Source organism: Chanodichthys erythropterus, chromosome 11, assembly GCF_024489055.1.
Source record: "Chanodichthys erythropterus isolate Z2021 chromosome 11, ASM2448905v1, whole genome shotgun sequence".
Lineage (NCBI taxonomy): Eukaryota > Metazoa > Chordata > Actinopteri > Cypriniformes > Xenocyprididae > Chanodichthys > Chanodichthys erythropterus.
Window position 1 is genome coordinate 38458546 of NC_090231.1, and position 23430 is coordinate 38481975.

A 23430-nucleotide genomic window follows, 5' to 3' on the forward strand; every position below is an offset into this window, starting at 1 on the left:
ATATTAAAAGCACATTTTAGTTCATATTTCATGGTGTCTCAAAATAGCAGTTGAGTACACTTTAGTAGAACTTATTCGGGTTTACAGTGCACAACCCTGAACTGCTGCTGAATGGCCGGGATCCCTGTCTTGACTCCTTGGCGTAAACCATAGTTGACGGCCGTCTTATATACTGTACGCTTAAGACAGTGTAGAAGTGGCTTGACATGCAGATCTCACTCACCAATATTCATTGGCTGATTTTCTTACTACTCAGAGGTAATTGGGGCACCCAACTGAGACCCCAATACATATTGACATGACATCTCTGTTGCCTCTGAGGGTTACAACAGTTTTCTCCAGTGATTGATTTTTTGTTACCTCTGAGTTTTACATGACTGACTCATTCTATTTGTGTACAAAGGTTTAAAAACAAACAAACAAACAAACAAACAAACAAACAAAAAAATGCTAGTAGTATAAAGTCAATAAAAATATGTTATGCAATCAACAGAGAACACAAATAGTTTTGTGTTTAATGTCAGTTTGTGTTTTTGTTAAATGTGTTAAATGTGTACAAACATTTTTAAAATATAATTGCATATTTGCTAAATGAAGTTTCTGTGTGGATAACTGTTACATTGTCACTGACACTGAACGTGCATTAAGTTTAAAAAAAAAAAAGACAGCAAGATACAGAAACAGTAATGGATAAAGCAGACTTTGTTTTGATTATTTACTTGCACAACAAATGTGAAGCCACTCCTATATTATACTGTTACATTTTGAGGGGAAATAGGAATATATGTAGATTACAGAACATGCATCATTTTACATATAACACCATTTATGCAAAATTAGTTTGTACGTTAAAAATCATGTCTTACATTTGTCAAAAAAATAAGGAATTTGTGGCATGTGCTTTGAGAAATTATCTTATTTTAGAACACAATATAATTTAAGTAAACAGTTAAACATATACAGACAAATAAGTGTGGTCTGGTTTCTGTTCTATATAAATGGCCATATGTACATGCAACCAACTTTATGTGAAACTCAAATAGCATGATAAAAAGGTAATGACATTATAGAATATATGAAAAGGACATTGTAATATTAATTAATTTCAAATCTGGTATGAATACTCTACACTGTTACAAAGCAGTACTGAAAATATACAGTAAATGTTTTACGTCATAAACTTATGCAGCATTTAGGCTTGAGTAGGAAAAAGTTTTAGACAATTTTTCCATTACCATAATAATTGAATCTTATTCAGAAAGTCTTACCTTTGTTCTGAGCCCTGCATAGTTTTATTAGCACATAAACAACAAGAGCCAAAAATATGATGTTTAAAATTCCAAGAGCAAAAAGAATTGGCTTCACATCACCACTCTCTGAAACAAAATAATTTAACTTTTTTGAATAAGTTTGGTATAATTTAATATATGAATCAAATGCTTTTCCAAAGAAGAAAGATTAAGCCAAACATTTCAACATTTGAAGCCACACATTTGTACCTTACCTCTAAAATTTAGTTGAGTTCCTTTTCCAAACAGTATCTCTCCACATGCGGCCACAGCGCAGTAGTAAATCCCAGTGTCAGAGTGACTGATGTTGCTCTTGAGGAGATTGTAGACGCAGCTCTGCGTTTGAGACTCACTGCTCTTATTACACTGACCATTTCTCTCTCCTTTGGTGTAAAGGACTCCTTGAGAGTCTCCCGAGCTTTGTCTGAACCAGTAGACGCTGTGTTCTCCTGCACAACTCTCAGTGAAGATGCTGCACTGCAAATTCACAGAATCTCCTGGATGAAGTGTGTCTATCAAAGACTGCTGAAGACTTGTGTGTCCATCTTGAAAAGTGACATAAAAGGGACAGAAATAGTAAGGACAAAGAATCAGATGCCAAAAATCAAACAAAGCAAAAACATCAAGCAGTAAAACTTACCTTTAAAAAGTTCCTGTACCCATTCCAATGCTGTAATATGATGCGACTACACAGTAATATGTTCCTGAGTCTGCAGGCGTTGTCTTTAAAATGGTCAGATTAAAATGACCATCTCCTTTGATAACATTAAAACGATTAATTTTCTCAAAGTCCTTGTTCCAACTGGGTTGTTGATTTAAATATAAAGAAACAATTTGTGAGGATTTTCCATCAGCCGTCTGTTTAAACCATGCTTTTGTTGATTGCAGAAGCTTTGAAAAGGAGCAAGTAAGATTCACATCCTCTCCAGCTCGAACTACTTTAACATCTTCCTGAACAACGTCCACATTAGCGGTCACATTAGAGGAGCAAGCTGCAAAATGAAGGTACATTTAATAGACAGAATTCTGATAAACACACAGTTCTATTGAATATAGGATTTCAAGTATATTTACCTATTATTGAGGGGAACAAAATTATTATATAATATCTCATGATCACTGGTCTTTCAAAATTATTTTAAATTCCCCTGGGAAAAAAAAACAAAACATGAATCAGCCCAAAACAAACCCTTCACACCCAGTAAATAATAGAAGTAGATCAGTAGACTCGTAATATCATGTGTCCTTCAATCTCCACTTCAAACAATTGAGACACAATATGCACTTCTGTCTTATTTATTCATGGCTGTAAAAGCTGATTGGTCACTTGAGAAGGGCTTTGAACTGAGCAGAAAACACTTCTGTGACAGCAGCCAGTCAACTGGATGCCGTGGTGGAATTATGTTTTTTCATAAAGTTGATAATTAAATTTAAAATGTGGAAATAAAGAAAACTGTAAAATATGATAAGTAAAATATGAATATGAATAAAAATATGAATATGTAAAATATTCCTCATATGATGAGGAAATTTTTAATAATAATAAAAAATATTTTCTTTTCTTTGCTTTTTGAAGTTAAGGGAAGTATGATTGCTGTTGTTAGTTACATTTTGAAGTTGGCAGATGGGTCAGATCTGAGTGCTGGTAAACATGTATGTCTTTGTTTCCACTGACACTGACCCCTGTCCTCTATTGCTGTTTTCACACCTCTTTCTGTTCTCACACGTCTTGCTGCAAAAAAAACCCCACAACATAAAACCAAACTACCCTTCTATTACAAAAAGAAAAGAAAAGAAAAAAAAAAAAAAATAATATATATATATATATATATATATATATATATATATATATATATATATATATATATATATATATAATGTTTAAAATAACAAAAGTTCTGTACATGAAATTTGATAAACTGCCTACTGCATATTAAAACTAAACGTATAGATAACAATGTTTCCCATTCAGTCGGTCACGTTCGACGTACGTCGGACAGACCGACGAATAGGAATCTCGCTAGAGAGGCCAATCTACTTCGAGTGTAACTAAACGAGCCAATGCACATTGGCATGCAATCATATGCATCAGCTGCTCGCCTCGCAGCGCGGGTATATAATGAGCAGCAGGTGCGTTGCATCTTCAGCTTTTCGCTTCGGAGCCAAACCTTCTATGAAGACAGCTACTGAAAGCGAGTGTGGTGAACGAGTCTCTCTTCAAGACGTCTCTTTGTTGCGAGGTGCAGGCGGACAGCGCAGCAGCGGGGCCGATTCTCCTTTTGTTTTTGTTTTTGCCTTTAATTTGATTGAGCAAAGCTGTAATCAGCGTGAAGGCCGTTCTCACGGCTGGTGAAACGGTGCGCCTAGAGCGCTAAAAAGCTGTTGTTACAGCTGGTAAGAGGAGCGCCTTCAAGGAGAGTGCACACGACAGGCTGCACATTCCCTGTCTGTGCTGCAGCGGCTATTCCCCTGCGTGCTTCAGCACCTAAAAGAGTCAGTCCTTGAAAGAGCTAACACGAGTAGTTCGCGTCTTTTTAAAGATGTCGTTCTACTTGTGTGTTTCTGGATGCAGTCGTTACCTGGCGCCTCGGGATGGTCACCAGCGCTGTATCGCGTGCTTGGGCTTAAGGCACGCTGAGGCAGCGTTTGTGGATGAGTCATGTACCCATTGTGGGAAGATGACCATCGCGGAGTTGCGGTCGAGACTCCACTTTCTGCAAAGGGGTGGAGTCCCGGTCCCGACGCCTCGCTCCAATCCTCCTCAGAGGGTTGCTGCGAGCGGCGGGGCTGGTGACTTGAGGATAACGGTGAGCGCGCTTCCTTCGGGGAACCAACCCCCTAGGAACCCTCCCCCCTCGTGCGCTCCGCAGCCAGTAGAGCTGCCCTCGGAACGTGGTGGACCACCCCAGAGGTGTGTACCATCCGTTTCCTTCGGAGCTCCCCAGACGACCGGATGTCGATCGCTGCATCGGAGGGTGAGCCTGATACTTCTGGGGAGGATGAGTCGGCGCAGTTGCCTCCTTCGGGGGTGACAACTGTGCCCGACACGGACCCGGAAATGATGGCTATGCTTTCCCGGGCCGCCAACAGGGTCGGGCTCGTGTGGAATCCTCCACCGTGTCCCGAACCCTCGAGGTTGGATGACTGGTATCTCGGGGTGGCCAGGGCTGGTTCTCAGCCCCCCACCCCAGTGCCCTTCTTCCCGGAGGTGCATGAAGAGCTCACGGGCACGTGGACGGCACCTTTTACTGCCCGAAACCGTGTCGGTGGGTCCTCCTCCCTCACCACCCTTGATGGCGGGGCAGCGAAGGGTTACACGCGCATACCCCCTGTGGAACGGGCCGTTGCTATGCAACTGTGCCCTAACTCCACCTGGCGGGGGAGCCGTCTCTCCCTTCCCGGGCCTGTAAGTACTCGTCGGATCTTACCGGCAAGGCTTATCAGGCCTGTGGGGAAGCTGCCTCTGCCTTACACGCTATGGCGTTGTTGCAGGTCCATCAGGCCAAGGCACTGAGGGACCTGCACGAGGGTGGTCATGATCCACAAGTTCTCCAGGAACTTCGTGCCGCGACGGACCTCGCGCTTCGAGCGACGAAGGTTACGGCGCGGTCAGTGGGTCGTGCGATGTCCACTATGGTGGTCCAGGAACGCCATCTCTGGCTGTGTCTTGCGGACATGAGGGATACCGACAAGGTCAGGTTTCTTAATTCCCCCGTGTCCCAGACCGGCCTTTTCGGCGACGCGGTCGAGAACTTTGCACAACAGTTCTCGGCTGTACAAAGGCAGTCTGAGGCCATCAGTCACATCCTGCCGAGGCGGTCAGCTGCTGCACCTCCACCGCCGGCGGCACCTCAGACTACCCGTCGCCGAGGGCGCCCCCCTGCAGCCGCCCCCGCTCCCGCGCCCCAGCAGCAGCAGCCTCCATCCAAGCGGCGCCGTGGAGCCGGTCGCGGGCGGGGCGCCCAGCCCGTCCAGCCACCCCCCAAGAAGAAGGGTGGCAAGGCCAAATCCAAGCGGCCCTAGGACGGGCGACCCGGAGATGGAGGGGACTGCTCTTCAGGAGGTGGTGAATGCACCACTCCTTCCCCCGGAGGAGGGCCGGGTGGAGAATCTTTTGTTGTTTCCTTTTGTTCCGCCGCTGGCTCAACGGCCAGCGGTACCCAAATTTTCAAGAAAAGAGCAGTTTCCTTTCTCTCCGGGTCCGAAGAGGGCTCGGAGAGCAGTGGGAGGGCTAGAACCTCACCACTCTCATCCACCTCTTCTGTCGCCAGCGGACAGCAGCAAGCAGCAGGTAAGCAAATCCTCGACTGCTCCCTCTGTCCACCCGTGGAGGCAGGTAAGTGTTGCACAGCACACTGTGACCCCGCTTCGGGCCGCCTCACACAGAGAGCCTCCCGGGCCGCGTCCCTGCGTTCCACCTCGCTGCCCCGCGGCGGGTACGCCGGTGGTCCCCTTGGTGCCGCTGGTGCGGTCTCTGGGAGCCTGGCTAGCGCTCCCCAGTCCGTCTCGCTGGCTCCTCCGGACCATCAGGCTCGGCTATGCGATTCAGTTCGCCCGGCGTCCCCCCAAGTTCAGGGGCGTCCTCTTCACTTCAGTGAAAGATGTCGATGCCCCTGTTCTGCGTGCGGAGATTGCAGTCCTACTGGCGAAGGACGCGATAGAGCCGGTCCCTCCAGCCGATTTGAGGTCAGGGTTCTACAGCCCCTACTTCATTGTACCCAAGAAAAGCGGCGGGTTACGACCGATCTTGGACCTGCGAGTTTTGAATCGGAGCCTTCACAAGCTACCGTTCAAAATGCTTACGCAGAAACGCATTTTCGAGTGCATCCGTCCCCGAGATTGGTTTGCAGCGATCGACCTGAAGGACGCGTACTTTCATGTTTCGATTCTTCCGCGACACAGGCCATTCCTGAGATTCGCGTTCGAAGGTCGAGCATATCAGTACAGAGTCTTACCCTTCGGGCTGGCCCTGTCTCCCCGCGTCTTCACGAAAGTCGTGGAGGGAGCCCTTGTTCCCATGAGAGAACAGGGTGTTCGCATTCTCAACTACCTGGACGACTGGCTCATTCTAGCACAGTCTCGGGATCAGTTGTGCGAACACAGGGACTTAGTGCTCAGGCACCTCAGCCAGTTGGGGCTTCAGGTCAACTGGGAGAAGAGCAAACTCGCCCCAGTGCAGAGGATCTCTTTTCTCGGTATGGAGTTGGATTCGGTCGAACGGGTAGCACGCCTCACAGAGGAACGTGCTCGGTCGGTGTTGAACTGCCTGAATACGTTCAATGGCAGGACAGCGGTCCCACTGAAGTTTTTTCAGAGGCTCCTGGGGCATATGGCGGCTGCAGCGGCTGTAACACCGCTCGGGCTGCTTCATATGAGACCGCTTCAGCACTGGCTTCACGGCCGAGTCCCGAGATGGGCGTGGCAACGCGGCACGTTCCGGGTGCCAATCACTCAGGAGTGCCGCCGAACCTTCAGTCCGTGGTCGGACCCTTTGTTTCTCCGGGCAGGAGTGCCCCTAGAACAGGTGTCCCGGCATGCTGTGGTTTTCACAGATGCTTCTGCCACCGGCTGGGGTGCCACGTACAACGGGCATGCAGTCTCAGGGGTTTGGACGGGACCCCATCTGCATTGGCACATCAATTGCCTCGAGTTGCTGGCAGTACGCCTTGCGCTGAGCCGCCTCAAAGGCCTGCTTCGCGACAAGCATGTACTGGTCCGTACGGACAACACTGCGACCGTTGCGTACATCAACCGCCAAGGTGGTCTACGCTCCCGTCGCATGTCGCAACTCGCCCGCCATCTCCTCCTGTGGAGTCGGAAGCATCTGAGGTCGCTTCGCGCCATTCATGTCCCCGGTGTGCTCAACCGTGTGGCCGACGAGCTATCACGAGCTGCACTGCCCGGAGAGTGGCGACTCCACCCCCAGGTGGTTCAGCTGATCTGGAGAGAGTTCGGAGAGGCTCAGGTAGACCTGTTTGCCTCACCAGAAACCTCCCACTGCCAGTTGTTTTACTCTCTGACCGAGGGAACACTCGGGACAGACGCACTGGCTCACAGCTGGCCCCGGGGCCTGCGCAAATATGCGTTTCCCCCAGTGAGCCTACTTGCACAGACCCTGTGCAAAGTCAGGGAGGACGAGGAGCAGGTCTTGTTAGTTGCACCTTACTGGCCCAACCGGACCTGGTTCCCAGAACTCTCACTCCTCGCGACAGCCCCTCCCTGGCCCATCCCTCTGAGGAAGGACCTCCTCTCTCAGAGACGGGGCACTCTTTGGCACCCGCGTCCAGACCTCTGGAAACTCCATGTCTGGTCCCTGGACGGGACGCGGAGGTTCTAGGTGACTTACCCCCCGAGGTACTTAACACCATCACTTCGGCACGTGCACTGTCTACGACACGTGCTTACGCCTCGAAGTGGAACCTGTTCGTCGAGTGGTGCTCTTCTCGCCGAGAAGACCCCCGAAGATGCTCGATCGGTGTCGTGCTTTCCTTCTTGCAGCAAGGGTTGGAGCGTAGGCTGTCCCCCTCCACCCTCAAAGTCCATTCTGCTGCTATCTCCGCTTACCACGACCACATAGATGGCAAATCTGTTGGTCAGCACGACCTGGTCGTCAGGTTCCTTAGGGGGCGAGACGGTTAAATCCTCCTCGTCCCCCCTCCATACCCTCTTGGGACCTTACTCTGGTGCTCAGAGCACTCCAGATTGCTCCCTTTGAGCCTTTGCTGTCAGCAGACTTAAAGATTCTCTCTATGAAAACTTTGCTGCTGGTGGCATTGGCCTCCATCAAGAGGGTAGGGGACCTGCAGTCATTTTCGGTCGACGAATCGTGCCTAGAGTTCGGGCCGGGTGACAGCCACGTGGTACTGAGACCCCGGCCTGGCTATGTGCCCAAGGTTCCTACCACTCCCTTCAGGGATCAGGTGGTGAGCCTGCAAGCGCTGCCCTCGGAGGAGGCAGACCCAGCCCTGGCTTTGCTCTGTCCAGTTCGCGCCTTGCGACTGTACATAGACAGAACTCGAAGCTTTAGGACCTCAGACCAGCTCTTCGTCTGTTACGGAGGCCAGCAGAAGGGAAAGGCTGTCTCCAAGCAGAGGATGGCCCACTGGATAGTGGATGCCATCGCCCTGGCTTACCAAGCTCAGGGCGTGCCCTGCCCGCTCAGGTTGCATGCCCACTCCACGAGAGGTGTGGCATCCTCCTGGGCGCTGGCTCGTGGCGCCTCGCTAACAGACATTTGTAGAGCTGCGGGCTGGGCGACACCTAACACGTTCGCTAGATACTATAGCCTTCGTGTCGAGCCGGTCTCCTCCCGTGTTCTCGCCTCAGGTCAGAGGCACGGAGAGGCCCCGGCTTAGTGTCGGCTTGCTGCGCTACATGCGCATTCTATTCTCCAGAGAGTCCCTACGGGCAGACCCTGTTGAGTCCTCCGGTTACCCTTCGGCAGCCGACGTGGCGGAGCGTCTGGCGCCAGGCCTATACTCCGTTGTATCCTTGAGAACCGGATTTAGGCTGGGTTCCATATGTGTGACCCTACGGGGATCCCATATGGCTTTTTCCACGGCTGCTCCTAAACGAAGCCCGTGTCTTTCCCTCTGGGAGAACCCATCTCTCACCGAGTGGAGTCACCCCAGTTCTTCCATATGTTGTACAACCTACAAGGTTAGTCCATATGTACTTATCCATATAACTCCTTCGGGGAAGGATATGGCTTCCGCAGCGTTCCTTATCGCATGTAAGGCTACGCTTTCCCAGCGTTATCCAATTGTCGCACTGAGTGGGTTTTGGGAACAACAGTGATCGACCCTCTCTGCGTGAGCCTGGTCCCACCGTCCTTAGGCAAGGGGGTTCAGGTGGCTCACGACAGAGCGCTGGAAGAGGGCAGCCCCTGTGGCGCTTTGGTAGGGATTCCTATTCGTCGGTCTGTCCGACGTACGTCGAACGTGACCGACTGAATGGGAACGTCTCGGTTACATAGGTAACCCTCGTTCCCTGAAGGAGGGAACGGAGACGTACGTCCCGTCGCCACAGGCGTTGTCCTGCTGATGCTGCCGCCTGCTGGGTTCGGCTCCTCAGCGAAAACCTGAAGATGCAACGCACCTGCTGCTCATTATATACCCGCGCTGCGAGGCGAGCAGCTGATGCATATGATTGCATGCCAATGTGCATTGGCTCGTTTAGTTACACTCGAAGTAGATTGGCCTCTCTAGCGAGATTCCTATTCGTCGGTCTGTCCGACGTACGTCTCCGTTCCCTCCTTCAGGGAACGAGGGTTACCTATGTAACCGAGACGTTGGCATATGTATGTACATATGTGGTGTTTGATTATTTTTTTAGTATCATAAGAACAAAAACATGAAATGAGTCTCTTCACAGTTCACAAAAAAGTGGCCTAATTTAGCGGATCATTATTGTGGGTGATGTATCAGTAGACATGATGTATTTAATTCATTTTAAAATTATTATTAATATTATTGATTGTTTTCTCTTTTCCCCCATACATTTAAGAGACTTAAATCTTAGCCATGGCAACCAGTGCTGAGTGCATTTGTTTAGACCTTAAAATCAGAATAGGACACAGATTTGTAATTTCAGCACCAAGGACAGAGACACAACATGAACATTAATATTTTCATATTTAAATTGATGCAAAAAAACACAGGCAGACATAAAGTTTCTGCACAGGAGTGAATTTTTGGTGTAACAAATGGCTCACAAATGGTTCAGAAGTGCAGCACTTTAATAAAATACATGCAAACTGAACATCATCTGACAAATCTTCCTCTAAACAGTGAACCAGGATAGTAATGAGATTTAATGTTTCACAAGCTTCTAATATGATATTTAAAAAATACTTCCACTGCACAATATCTCAACTGCTTCATTTAAAGAGCCTTAAATAAATCTAATTTTCTCATGTGATATTGCTTAAATTTAAGTTATGTTGCAAAGTTAATGTTAAAGCATTTTGGGCCTTGTTTTCACTACTATCAAACCTTGAACCGCAGACTCTGACTCAGTCCATATATGGAGAGGATGTGACTCTGGCTTAGAGCTTAGATTCTCTGCCTGAGCCCGAGCTTGATAAAGCACGTCACGTGTCATGCGCAGCGTCTCGTCCACTCGCACTCGCAGTCTCGCACGCGTGACGTATCACACCTGCTGTGCACCTGCTGTGTTTGGGCGTTCAGCACGCTGAAGCAGCGTTTGTGGATGGTTCATGTTCCCATTGCGGGAACATGACCATCGCGATGCTGAGGTCGAGGCTCTCCTTCCTGAAGTCTCAGGAAGCGGGAGTCCCCTCTCCTATGCCGCGTACGACCGTTTTTTCCGGCCCCGGGAACCGGAATGACGGTACGGCGCTGTATAGGGAGGGCGACCTGAGGATAACGGTCAGGGCTCCCCCGTCGAGCGGAAACGCTCCGCGGGCCCCTGCCCCCTCATCAGCACCGCAACCCATCCTGCCGCCATTGGTTTCCGCTGGGCCCTCTTCGGACTGTCCAGCCGTTACCTTTGGTGCGCCGGCGGAGGATCAGATGTCGATCGCTGTGTCGGAAGGCGAGTTTGAGTGTTCGGGGGAGGAAGATCCGGACGCGCTGCCGCCCCGTTGCCCGAATCGGATCCCGAACTCTCGGCTGTGCTCTCCCGGGCCGCCTTGTGTGTCGGGCTCGAGTGGAACCCTCCACCCTGTCCCGGCCCATCGCGGCTGGATGATTGGTATTTGGGGGCGGGTCGCGCTGGCCAGCCCCAGCGTCCCGCCCCAATGCCTTTCTTCCCGGAGGTGCACGATGAGGTGACCAGGTCTTGGCAGACACCGTATAGTGTTCGTTCGAGGCCTGGCCCCCGTCCGCCTTCACCTCCCTGGACGGCGGGGCAGCCAGGGGGTACGCGAGGATCCCACCAGTCGAGCGGTCTGTTGCGATGCAACTGTGTCCAACGGCCGCTGGCTGGCGTGGTGAGCCGCGACTCCCGTCCCGGGCCTGTAAATTCTCAGCCGGTCTGACTGAGAAAGCTTACAGTTCCTGTGGGCAGGCTGCCTCTGCCCTGCATGCGATGGCGCTTTTGCAGGTCTACCAGGCAAAAGCGCTGTCGGAAATGCCCCAGGAAGGTCCTGACCAACAGCTGCTGGGGGAGCTGCGCGCTGCCACCGACCTCGCCCTCCGAGCGACGAAGGTGACAGCACACGCTGTTGGTCATGCGATGTCTACCTTGGTAGTCCAGCAACGCCATCTCTGGCTGACCCTGGCGGACATGCGGGATGCCGACAAGCAGAGGTTCCTAAATTCCCCCGTGTCCCCGGTCGGCCTGTTCGGCGACGCGGTGGAGAGCTTCGCCCATCAGTTCTCCGCTGCACAGAAGCAGGCTGAGGCTATCAGTCACGTTATGCCACGGCGGTCCGCTGCTGCCTCCACCCAGCCGCCCGTGGCTCAGCCTCAGCCCGCTCGTCGCCGAGGGCGCCCGCCTGCATCGTCCTCCGCCCCTGCTAAGACGGCAAAGGTTACGGCAACGTCTCGGTTACATAGGTAACCCTCGTTCCCTGAAGGAGGGAACGGAGACGTACGTCCCGTCGCCACAGGCGTTGTCCTGCTGATGCTGCCGCCTGCTGGGTTCGGCTCCTCAGCGAAAACCTGAAGATGCAACGCACCTGCTGCTCATTATATACCCGCGCTGCGAGGCGAGCAGCTGATGCATATGATTGCATGCCAATGTGCATTGGCTCATTTAGTTACACTCGAAGTAGATTGGCCTCTCTAGCGAGATTCCTATTCGTCGGTCTGTCCGACGTACGTCTCCGTTCCCTCCTTCAGGGAACGAGGGTTACCTATGTAACTGAGACGTTGGCATATGTATGTACATATGTGGTGTTTGATTATTTTTTTAGTATCATAAGAACAAAAACATGAAATGAGTCTCTTCACAGTTCACAAAAAAGTGGCCTAATTTAGCGGATCATTATTGTGGGTGATGTATCAGTAGACATGATGTATTTAATTCATTTTAAAATTATTATTAATATTATTGATTGTTTTCTCTTTTCCCCCATACATTTAAGAGACTTAAATCTTAGCCATGGCAACCAGTGCTGAGTGCATTTGTTTAGACCTTAAAATCAGAATAGGACACAGATTTGTAATTTCAGCACCAAGGACAGAGACACAACATGAACATTAATATTTTCATATTTAAATTGATGCAAAAAAACACAGGCAGACATAAAGTTTCTGCACAGGAGTGAATTTTTGGTGTAACAAATGGCTCACAAATGGTTCAGAAGTGCAGCACTTTAATAAAATACATGCAAACTGAACATCATCTGACAAATCTTCCTCTAAACAGTGAACCAGGATAGTAATGAGATTTAATGTTTCACAAGCTTCTAATATGATATTTAAAAAATACTTCCACTGCACAATATCTCAACTGCTTCATTTAAAGAGCCTTAAATAAATCTAATTTTCTCATGTGATATTGCTTAAATTTAAGTTATGTTGCAAAGTTAATATTAAAGCATTTTGGGCCTTGTTTTCACTACTATCAAACCTTGAACCGCAGACTCTGACTCAGTCCATATATGGAGAGGATGTGACTCTGGCTTAGAGCTTAGATTCTCTGCCTGAGCCCGAGCTTGATAAAGCACGTCACGTGTCATGCGCAGCGTCTCGTCCACTCGCACTCGCAGTCTCGCACGCGTGACGTATCACACCTGCTGTGCTTGCTGTACTATTCAGTAGCTTACAGTTCCCTTTCAGTCGGTCACGTTCGACGTACGTCAGTAGTGACCGACGAATCGGGATATCGCTTAGAGAGCCCTATCATCTTCGTGTAAACTAAAACAAGCCAATGGAATTGGCGTGCGATATTTGCATAATGCGCACCGCCCCCGACAGGTGTATATAAATAGGAAGCAGATGCAATCGCACTCTGTCTTTCGCTTCGGAGCCATTCACTGGTGTCCTATTTAGAAGACTCCTTTCTTCGTGTGTTTTTCTTACTAAAACACTGCCTCAGAAGAGGATCTGCAGCGAGCTTTGGTGCTGGTGAAGAGGGCACGTGCAGCGAGGTCGCGAGTGTCTGAGGAGCCGAGCTATAAGCTCTAAACTGCTGTTTTCACAGCAACACAAAAAAGAGTGTGTGTGAGGCAGCGATTTGGGCCGGTTCCTCGGTGTGTCAGGGAGTGGTGTACCTGACACATCGCGTCGCTCCCTGGGTGCTTCAGCACGAGTGAGTTGACTTCCCCTTCTAAAAGAGCTTTACAGACGAACCCTGACAGTATGTCATTTCGTCTGTGCGTTACTGGGTGCGGTCGTTCCCTGGTCCCTGCTGATGGGCACAATCACTGCATCTCGTGTTTGGGCGTTCAGCACGCTGAAGCAGCGTTTGTGGATGGTTCATGTTCCCATTGCGGGAACATGACCATCGCGATGCTGAGGTCGAGGCTCTCCTTCCTGAAGTCTCAGGAAGCGGGAGTCCCCTCTCCTATGCCGCGTACGACCGTTTTTTCCGGCCCCGGGAACCGGAATGACGGTACGGCGCTGTATAGGGAGGGCGACCTGAGGATAACGGTCAGGGCTTCCCCGTCGAGCGGAAACGCTCCGCGGGCCCCTGCCCCCTCATCAGCACCGCAACCCATCCTGCCGCCGTTGGTTTCTCCCCTGCTAAGACGGCAAAGCAGCAGCCTACACCAGCCAGACAGCAGGGTGCCGGTCGCGGGCGTGGTGCCCAGCCCGTCTCCGCTAAGCCCGGTGGTAAGCGTAAGAGCAAAACACGGCACTGAGACGGGCAACCTGGAGGGGAAGGATCTTGCTCTTCGGGAGAGTTTTCCACCATCTCTCCCACCCCCGGAGGAGGGCCGGGGGGAATTTGTGTTTGTCTGTCTACCGCCGCTGGCTCTCCGGAGTCCAGCGGTACCCACTTTTTCACAAAAAGAGCAGTTTCCTCAAACTCCAGGTCACAACAAGGGGTGTCTGTCAGTGTGCCAGGCTCCGCCTCGCCGCTGACAGCTCCCCCCCATTCGCCAGCAGGTGGCAGTGTGATGGTGCAGACCGCGTCCCGTGCGCGGTCTCCCATGCACACTGCTGCCTCGCAGAGTCTGACCCCACTCCGGGCCGCCCCCAAGCCGCCCGGGTCGGGTCCCTCTCTGCCTTGCTGCCCCACCCCCGGTGCGTCTGTGGTGCCTTTGGTCCTGCTGGCTCAGTGTCTGGAAGCGTGGAGCACGCTCCCCAGCCTGTCCAGTTGGCTCATTCGTACTATCAGACTCGGCTATGCGATTCAGTTCGCCCGGCGTCCCCCGGTCTTCAGGGCTGTCCACTTCACTCCGGTGTCGTTGGACAGTGCTCCTGTTCTCCGGGTGGAGATTGCTGTCCTCCTGGCGAAGGGTACAATCAAGCCGGTCCCTCCAGCCGATATGAAGTCGGGGTTTTACAGCCCCTACTTCATTGTACCGTAAAAGGGCGGTGGGCTACGGCCAATCCTGGACCGTCCCCAGGATTGGTTTGCAGCAATAGACCTGAAGGACGCATACTTTCATGTCTCGATTCTGCCTCGACGCAGACCCTTCCTAGGTCGGTCTGCGTTCAAGGGTCGGGCATGTCAGTACAAAGTCCTACCCGACATGGTTGTAGCTCCCAACCGGTTGGGTCTTCAGGTCAACTGGGACAAGAGCAAACTCGCCCCCGGGTAGAGGATCTCTTGTTTCGGTCTCGAGCTAGACTCGGTCGCACGGACTGCGCGTCTCACCGAGGTGCGCGTCCAGTCGGTGTTGAACTGCCTGAGCTCGCTCAAGTGCAGGACAGCGGCTCCACTGAAAGATTTTCAGAGGCTCCTGGGGCATATGGCATCTGCAGCCGCGGTAACGCCGCTCGGATTGCTTCATATGAGACCGCTTCAACACTGGCTCCGCGGCCGGGTCCCGAGATGGGCGTGGCAGTGCGGCACGCTCCGTGTCCCCGTGACACCGAGCTGCCGTCGCACCCTTATACGGTGGTTGGACCCTTCGTTTCTGTGGGCCGGAGTACCCCTCGAACGAGTGTCCAGGCACGCTGTGGTCTCCACAGATGTCTCTGCCACGGGATGGGGGGCCACGTACAACGGGCATGCAGTGACAGGTCTTTGGACGGGGCCTCAGCTGCATTGGCAAACCAATTGCCTCGAGTTGCTAGCGGTTCGTCTTGCGCTGGCCCGCTTCAAGGAGCTGTTGTCAGGCAAGCACGTTCTAGTCCGCTCACTAAGCATTGCGGCCGTTGCGTACACCTACCGTCAAGGTGGTCTACGCTTCTGTCGCATGTTGCAACTCGCCCGCCATCTCTTGTTGTGGAGTCAGAAGGATCTGAGGTCCCTTCGGGCCACTCGTGTCTCAGGTGTGCTCAACCGTGCAGCCGACGAGCAGTCACGGCAGCATCTACTTGCGGGCGAGTGGCGGCTCCACCCCCAGGCGGTCCAGCTGATTTGGCAGCGGTTCGGCGAGGCCCAGGTAGTCCTGCTTGCCTCCCCGGAAACTGCCCTCCGCCAGTGGTTTTATTCCCTGACCGGCGGCACGCTCGGCACGGATGCCCTGGCACACAGCTGGCCCCCGGGTCTGCGCAAACATGCGCTTCCCCCAGTGAGCCTTCTCGCACTATTCATGTGCAAGGTCAGGGAGGACGGGGAGCAGGTTCTGTTAGTGGCTCCGTACTGGCCCACTCGGACCTGATTCTCAGACCTCATTCTCCTCGTGACAGCACCTCCCTGGCCGATTCCTCTGAGGAAGGACACCCTGACTCAGAGACGGGGCACCCTGTGGCACCCGCCTCCCGATCTGTGGAACCTCCACGTGTGGTCCCTGGACGGGATGCGGAGGTTCTGAGTGATCTCCCGCAAGCGGTCGTAGACACCATCACTTCCGCTAGAGCTCCTTCTACTAGGAATCTCTACGCGCTGAAGTGGAACCTGTTCGTCGAATGGTGCGCCTCTCGCCGAGAGGACCCCCGATCATGTTCGGTCGGATCCGTGCTTTCCTTTCTGCAAGATGGGTTGGAGCGAAGGCTGTCTCCCTCCACCCTCAAGGTGTATGTTGCCGCCATTGCCGCACATCACCATGCAGTTGAGGGTAAGTCCCTGGGGAAACACGATCTGATCGTCAGATTCCTGAGGGGGCCAGGAGACTGAATCCTCCTCGCCCTTCCTCCGTACCCTCTTGGGATTTGACCCTGGTTCTCACAGCTCTCCGGGGTCATCCCTTCGAACCTTTGCAATCAGTCGACCTGAAACTAATGTCTCTTAAGACGGTTCTTCTGGTTGCATTGGCTTCCCTGAAGAGGGTAGGGGATCTGCATGCATTTTCGGTCGACGAAACGTGCCTAGAATTCGGGCCCGGTGCTTCTCACGTCATCCTGAGACCCCGGCCTGGATACGTGCCCAAGGTTCCTACCACTCCCTTCAGAGATCAGGTAGTGAACCTGCAAGCGCTGCCCTCGGAGGAGGCAGACCCAGCCCTAGCTTTGCTCTGTCCCGTCCGCGCTCTGCGCGTTTACGTGGACAGAACGCGAAGCTTTAGGACCTCAGATCAGCTCTTCATCTGTTACGGAGGCCAGCAGAAGGGAAAGGCTGTCTCCAAGCAGAGGATGGCCCACTGGATAGTGGATGCCATCGCCTTGGCGTACGAATCCCAGGGCGTGCCTTGCCCGCTCGGGTTGAGAGCCCACTCCACCAGAGGGGTGGCCTCTTCCTGGGCGCTGGCTCATGGCGCCTCGCTGACAGATATCTGTAGAGCTGCGGGCTGGGCGACACCTAACACGTTCGCTAGGTTTTATAGCCTACGTGTAGAGCCGGTATCCTCGCGTGTACTGGCATCCACTAGTCGGTAGACGTGTTGTACCCACTCTAAGTGTCGGCTTGCAATGCCATTCCCGCCTCTGGCCGGATACGTGCATACTTTCACTCCAGTCGCGTTCCCCGCTTGGCGAACCCTGTCGAGTTCCTCCGCCTCCCCCTTCGGCTCGGACATTGCGGAGTGTCTGATGCCAGGCCTACATCCGTCGCTGACGCTGTCTGTTGGCTGGGGCCCATATGTCGTGACCCCTCTACGTGAGCGGTCCCATATGTGTATTTTCCACGGTTTAAAACTCCCTACGGGCCGAGTCCGTGTCTTTCCCTTAGCAGAGCCAGCTCTGCTGTCACCTGTCAGATGAGTCTCCCCCTAACCAGGTGGAGCCATCCCAGGGACTCCATATGCGTACTGCCCCGGGGCCAGTCCATATGTGTATTCCCACGTAAACTCCTCCCCCATTGGGTAGGTAGTGGTCTCCGCAGCGTCCCTTCGGGTTCGCTTTCCCAGTGTGTCTAGTTTACTTAGTGGGTAGTGGTAGACAGCAGTAGACTCTCTCGGTGTAAGCTCGCCCCCTTCACCGCCAGCCGGTGCTATGGGCGGCTGAGCTTGCGCTGGGCACTGGAAGGGGTTTCGTAACTGTGGCGCTTTAGTTGGGATCCCAATTCGTCGGTCACTACTGACGTACGTCGAACGTGACCGACTGAAAGGGAACGTCTCGGTTACGTATGTAACCCTCGTTCCCTGAAGGAGGGAACGGAGACGTACGTCCCGTCGCCACAGTTTCTGTACCCTCGCTGTAGTGCGGACACCAGTTGTCTCCTCGGCGAAAAACAGAGTGCGATTGCATCTGCTTCCTATTTATATACACCTGTCGGGGGCGGTGCGCATTATGCAAATATCGCACGCCAATTCCATTGGCTTGTTTTAGTTTACACGAAGATGATAGGGCTCTCTAAGCGATATCCCGATTCGTCGGTCACTACTGACGTACGTCTCCGTTCCCTCCTTCAGGGAACGAGGGTTACATACGTAACCGAGACGTTTTTTCCAATTGCTAACACACTAAAATGACATGCACAGCACAATTATTTAAACTGACACACAGAGAGCAAAACTTCTTCTCAAGTCTCCAAAAGTCTAAACACCTTTTCTGTTTTACACACATTTTGCATTTCAAAATAGCACTTTTTAAATTCACTAAATACAGTTCTCTGCATAAGACACAACAATCTGACATAAAGTCACATGTTTGCCATTTCAAAACACTGCCATTCAAAATGACACTACATGAGCTAATTGGCCAATTACATGTGCCACCTGGCCAAACACCTCAGTGGTTAATTGTTAACACTTCAATCAGGATGTAAGCACTATGAAAAGACCACAGGTGAGAACCTTTTTTATTTACAACAACAATGGAAAACATTGCAGGGAGAGGAAGAGGAAGAGGAAGAGGGAGGTTGAGAATAAGAGGGGGAGGAAGAGTGAGAGGTAGGGGTAGAGCAGGTAGAGGAGTTCATGGCCAAAGAAGACAAACACTTTCAAATGAAATCAGAGCAACCTTAGTAGATCATGTCATCAACCATGGGTTGACAATGCGTGAGGCTGGACAGAGAGTGCAGCCAAACTTGAGCCGTTTTACTGTCGCCTCTGTCATCCGGACCTTTAGACTGGAGAACAGGTATGTAACCAAAATTTCATGTAGTACACATGTAGTATACCCCATGTCATAGTGTATCAGTTGGGTGACACCTGTTTACTTAGTGTATGACATCAGCCATTCATGAACTGTACAAGTTTCCTGTACAATGTACTCTACTGTGGGGGAAAATATTTAGGCTGCATTGTCCAAGCCCTATATATTTTTTTATTTTATTTTTTCTAAAGGACTGAGAGACGACACCATGGTGGAGGAAGGGGCCAAATGTTCACCAGGGTACAGGAAGCTGCCATTGTAAACTTGGTTTTGGAAAATAATGAAATCAGATTACGAGAAATTCAAAGCCACATCATCCAAGACAACACCTTATTCAACAACATTCAACGAGTTAGTCTGTCCACATTGGCTCGCATTCTCAAGCGAAACCAAATCAGAATGAAACAACTTTATAAGGTGCCGTTTGAGAGAAACTCTCAAAGAAACAAAGAGTTCAGACGAGCATATGTGGATGTAAGTACTATATTGACTGCAGTACACTACACACAACATTGTTTCCCAGTGTACTGGATAACACCATATTGAGTGATTTTTGTTCTTTGTTTTCAGGGAGTACTGGAAATGGATGCTCATGCAATCCCACATGAGTTCATCTTTATAGATGAGGCTGGGTTCAACCTAGCAAAGACCAGAAGAAGAGGGAGAAACCTCATTGGCCACAGAGCCATTATAGATGTTCCTGGCCAACGTGGTGGGAACATCACAATGTGCGCTGCCATCTCCAATATGCATGGTGTCCTCCACCGTCATGCCAAACTTGGACCATACAACACAGCCCATATTCTCACATTTCTGGACAGACTTCACAACATTCTCATACCACCAGAGCGTATGAATGATGCAGACCATCAAAGAAACCGGTACGTTGTAGTATGGGACAACGTGAGCTTTCATCGTGCAGCCCCAGTCCAAAACTGGTTTGCTGACCACCCAACATTTCTCTTGCAATACCTCCCACCATACTCACCATTTCTGAACCCCATAGAAGAATTCTTTTCGGCATGGCGGTGGAAGGTATACGACCGGCAGCCCTTTGTGCGCATGCCTCTTGTGCAGGCCATGGAAGAGGCATGTGATGAGATTGATGTGGGTGCAATTCAGGGATGGATAAGGCACTCAAGGCGCTTCTTCCCTCGATGTCTGGCAAGGGAAGATATTGCCTGTGATGTTGACGAGGCGTTGTGGCCAGACCCGGCTGTGCGGCAAGATGCTGCCTAATTATTTTTCTTGCCTTTTTTTTTTGTTTGTTTTTTTACTGTAATATATTTTTTTTTTCAGAAATTTTCTTTTTCAGTTTACTTTTTTTGTAAGAATATTTTTGTTCAGTCCCATGTAAATATATCTGCTGTGCTTATGTTGTACTGACTTGTTTACTGTAGTGAAGGAAAAAAAATAAAAAATGTTGCAACAGCATGTGTGTGTATCTGCAAATATTTCTGTGCATGTGAACAATCTGATACATATTTTAGTATTATGGCAAAGCATACTAAAGATGGGGGTGCTTTTCATTATGCCCAACAGTGTGTAGGTGGTTAGGCAAAAATCTGGTAATATGAATGAAGTGTGTGCCATTTCATGCAAAAGTTTGATTTTGATAATGCTCTGTGTAGTTTCGGTTGCAGTGCTTCATTTTGCAGGATATATGAGGTATTTTGCAGTTTGGGTGTGTGGTTTTGTGAATTGTGTTAAGTGTTTTGATAAAACCAGACTAGTTTGAAAAATTGTGTGTTAGCAATTGGAAAAAACTGTAACATAATAACAGAGTATTATTATGTGCAATACACGCAATGCCACGCTCAAATTCAAGTGCCCTAACCAACAATATTCAAACGGAGCAAATGAAGTGAATGGAGGTGAGTTTGTGTGTCAGCTCTCTGTGAGAAAAATGAGAGAAGAACAACTGTTATCGTATATATATATATATATATATATATATATATATATATATAATATAAAATATATTATATATATATATATATATATATATATATATATATATATATATATATTAGGGCTGATATAAATACACACACATACATGTATAAGAAAAATATCTTATATTTCTATACAAATATTTACATTTATATATAAATTAAAGCTGCTGTCCACAGTTTTTCCTCTTTGTCGCCATCTCTGTTTGAAACATGCGATTGCAGTCATATGCGGAACAGTTATCTGTACATGCATTGTGTCTCAGCACAGCTCGTCAGCGCGGATGAATCTAATGTTTGCTGTCAGTCACCGCACCGATGTGGATACTGAACTTCAGAATCACAGACTCTACATCTTGAAAGTATGACCAATATAAGAATTGTCTGCCACTTTTGTTCTGACCAACTGAGGAAAAAAGCATTAGGCTTACAATAAATCGCGCTGCTAATGATGATTAAATCCAACGATCGCTTAGCTCGGATCATGCCAAACCGTGCAAATTATTATTACTGTAATATTGTTCTCAAATTGTTATTGTTAACAACATCAGCACTGCGTGACTGTGTATTTAGTGTATATTAGCATTACCTGTAGATTTCAATTTCTGTATCCACTCCATAGTCCAAAGTCCTTTGCTTTTTGGCTACGGCTGAATCTCCAGTTGTCACTGTTGATTGTCATTTAGATCTTTCTGGATTATATCCGCCATCAAAATGATAAGTTTAATTATTTCAGCTGTTGTGAGAAAAGGCTATAAATGTGCCACTACCAGCAGCTTCCTCACATGATATAACTGACTAGCCTCTCGACGGGACTCCTTTCTTTATACGGACGTGACGTAATGACGCACAGAGGAACTGCTGCATGCTTGAATTTCCTGTGGAAATCTGCCATGTCGCTCTTATTATAAAACATTACTACAAGCTTACTGTTGTGAATCGAGACAAGATAATTAGATAGTTTTGAACACTGGCTGGTTATGTACTTGTTCAAAAGTTGATTTTTAACCAAAAAAAGTTGCGGACTGCAGCTTTAAATATATAAAAGTATAAATATATTTATATATTTATACATACATGCTTATATTTCTTAAATATATACATGTATGTGTGTGTATTTATATATACATAATAATTATACACAAAACAAACACACATATATTACGTAAACACAGACTCTTATTTTGTACACGATAACCATGGTTATCGTTGAACAGCCCTAATATATATATATATATATTTTTAAAATTCAACCTGCATTGAATCCACCTGCATTTGGTGGGTTGGCTGGTGTTAATGTCAAGCCTTGGCCATAACATGCATTTTATACCTGCCAAAAATCTGTACAAGCCACACCTGCGACTAATTAAACTCAATAATAATGTCAGAACTTCAACAGAGCCTTTTTAACAACTTTATTTTATTCAAATGTCTTTACTTTAAGTACTGGAGTGATGTGCAATTACTAGTGATGTAGAACTGAATAATCTACAAATACTAATTGAAGATCACTCCCTTCAGATTGGAATCTCACATGATATGGCAGAATACTCTGTGAAGTTCACTTGCAAGTCATTTCTGGTTGAATGGAAGACACCTTTGGAGTTTTTAGTGTTAACCTTGTGCCAAAAAGGTGCGTGTTGTTTCTATGGCAGTATGAGTTGTGCAATATTCTTCTCACAGATCCATTTGAAATCTATATTACATGGAACATCATGCCACCCGAATAAAGTTGGCCACCTTTGGTCTTGATCCACAATCACAGCACAGTTCTCTGCTCTACCTCCATTTGGCTCTCCAGATCCCCAGAAGCTGAAAATACTGATGAGCATTAGATGGTCAGTGCTGCTTTCTGTGTGATATGATGCTGACTGTGAGAATAATTTATTGGATATTAATCAGTTATTTCTCACCAAGAGGTCATGTTGGTGTCATCAACCCATTTCCATGTGCCCTCCACATCACTGTCGATCAGACCAATATAGGCTGTAGTACCACCAAACATTTTCTTAACAAAATCCTGAGCAGATAAAATATTTGCACATTTATATCATAAACAGACAATAGACACATTTGACCATCTCTCATTTGACTGATTAACACCGCAAACACACACACTCACACACAGACACATTATCTCACACTCACTTGTTCCTCTCTGTTGTTTATGATGATCAGATCTGCTGCTCTCTCTGTACAGTATCTTCTGCTCTCGGTCCAGTTCTTCATCTCATTTGGCATGTAGTAAAATCTGGATTTGTAGTAAGTCCATCCATCTGTAAACAACCAGTTTAACTGTTAGCTTTTTATTCTCATTTAGAGTCTTCTGTCTGTAACTTATAACAGATAGTCATAGATTGCTTTAAAATGTCTACTGTAGCAAATAATTACATGGACTAAAAACTTTACCAAGAATCAGAAGTTCATTTTTTAGCTGGTCTCTCTTGTTGGTTAGATTTTCGCTCTTGAATATTAGCTGGTCTCTTTCACTGGTCAGGTTTTCATTCTTAGATATGAGCTGTAGTCTCTCTTGAGTAAAAATGACACACAGCACTATGACTGCAGTCAGCAGAAGAACACACAGCAGCACCAAACACACTGCAGCTGCTCTGGAGCTTCTGATCACCACACCAACACTTTCTGTACATGAACAAACATGCTGTTATTCTCTTTATTCATCTATTTAACACA

At 49.0% G+C, this 23430-nt stretch overlaps 1 protein-coding gene across 1 annotated transcript; it reads right to left on the bottom strand.

The window, feature by feature from the left end:
• Window positions 1-71: 71 nt before the first annotated feature.
• Window positions 72-22980, bottom strand: LOC137030739 (uncharacterized). The gene is made up of 7 exons (XM_067401176.1): window positions 22888-22980; window positions 22653-22759; window positions 22523-22551; window positions 1937-2281; window positions 1505-1855; window positions 1269-1376; window positions 72-172 (listed from the first exon to the last, which is right to left on the bottom strand). The coding sequence occupies exons 1-7, from the start codon at window positions 22978-22980 to the stop codon at window positions 72-74; spliced, it is 1134 nt and encodes a 377-aa protein (XP_067257277.1).
• Window positions 22981-23430: the final 450 nt, after the last annotated feature.

Coding starts and splice junctions, on each gene's coding strand:
- LOC137030739 (XM_067401176.1), bottom strand. CDS start 22,980: ATGCCAAATGAGATGAAGAACTGGACCGAGAGCAGAAGATACTGTACA. Junction 22,760..22,887: donor TAAACAACAGAGAGGAACAA/GTGAGTGTGAGA, acceptor TTATCTGCTCAG/GATTTTGTTAAGAAAATGTT. Junction 1,856..1,936: donor TGGAATGGGTACAGGAACTT/TTTAAAGGTAAG, acceptor ACTATTTCTGTC/CCTTTTATGTCACTTTTCAA.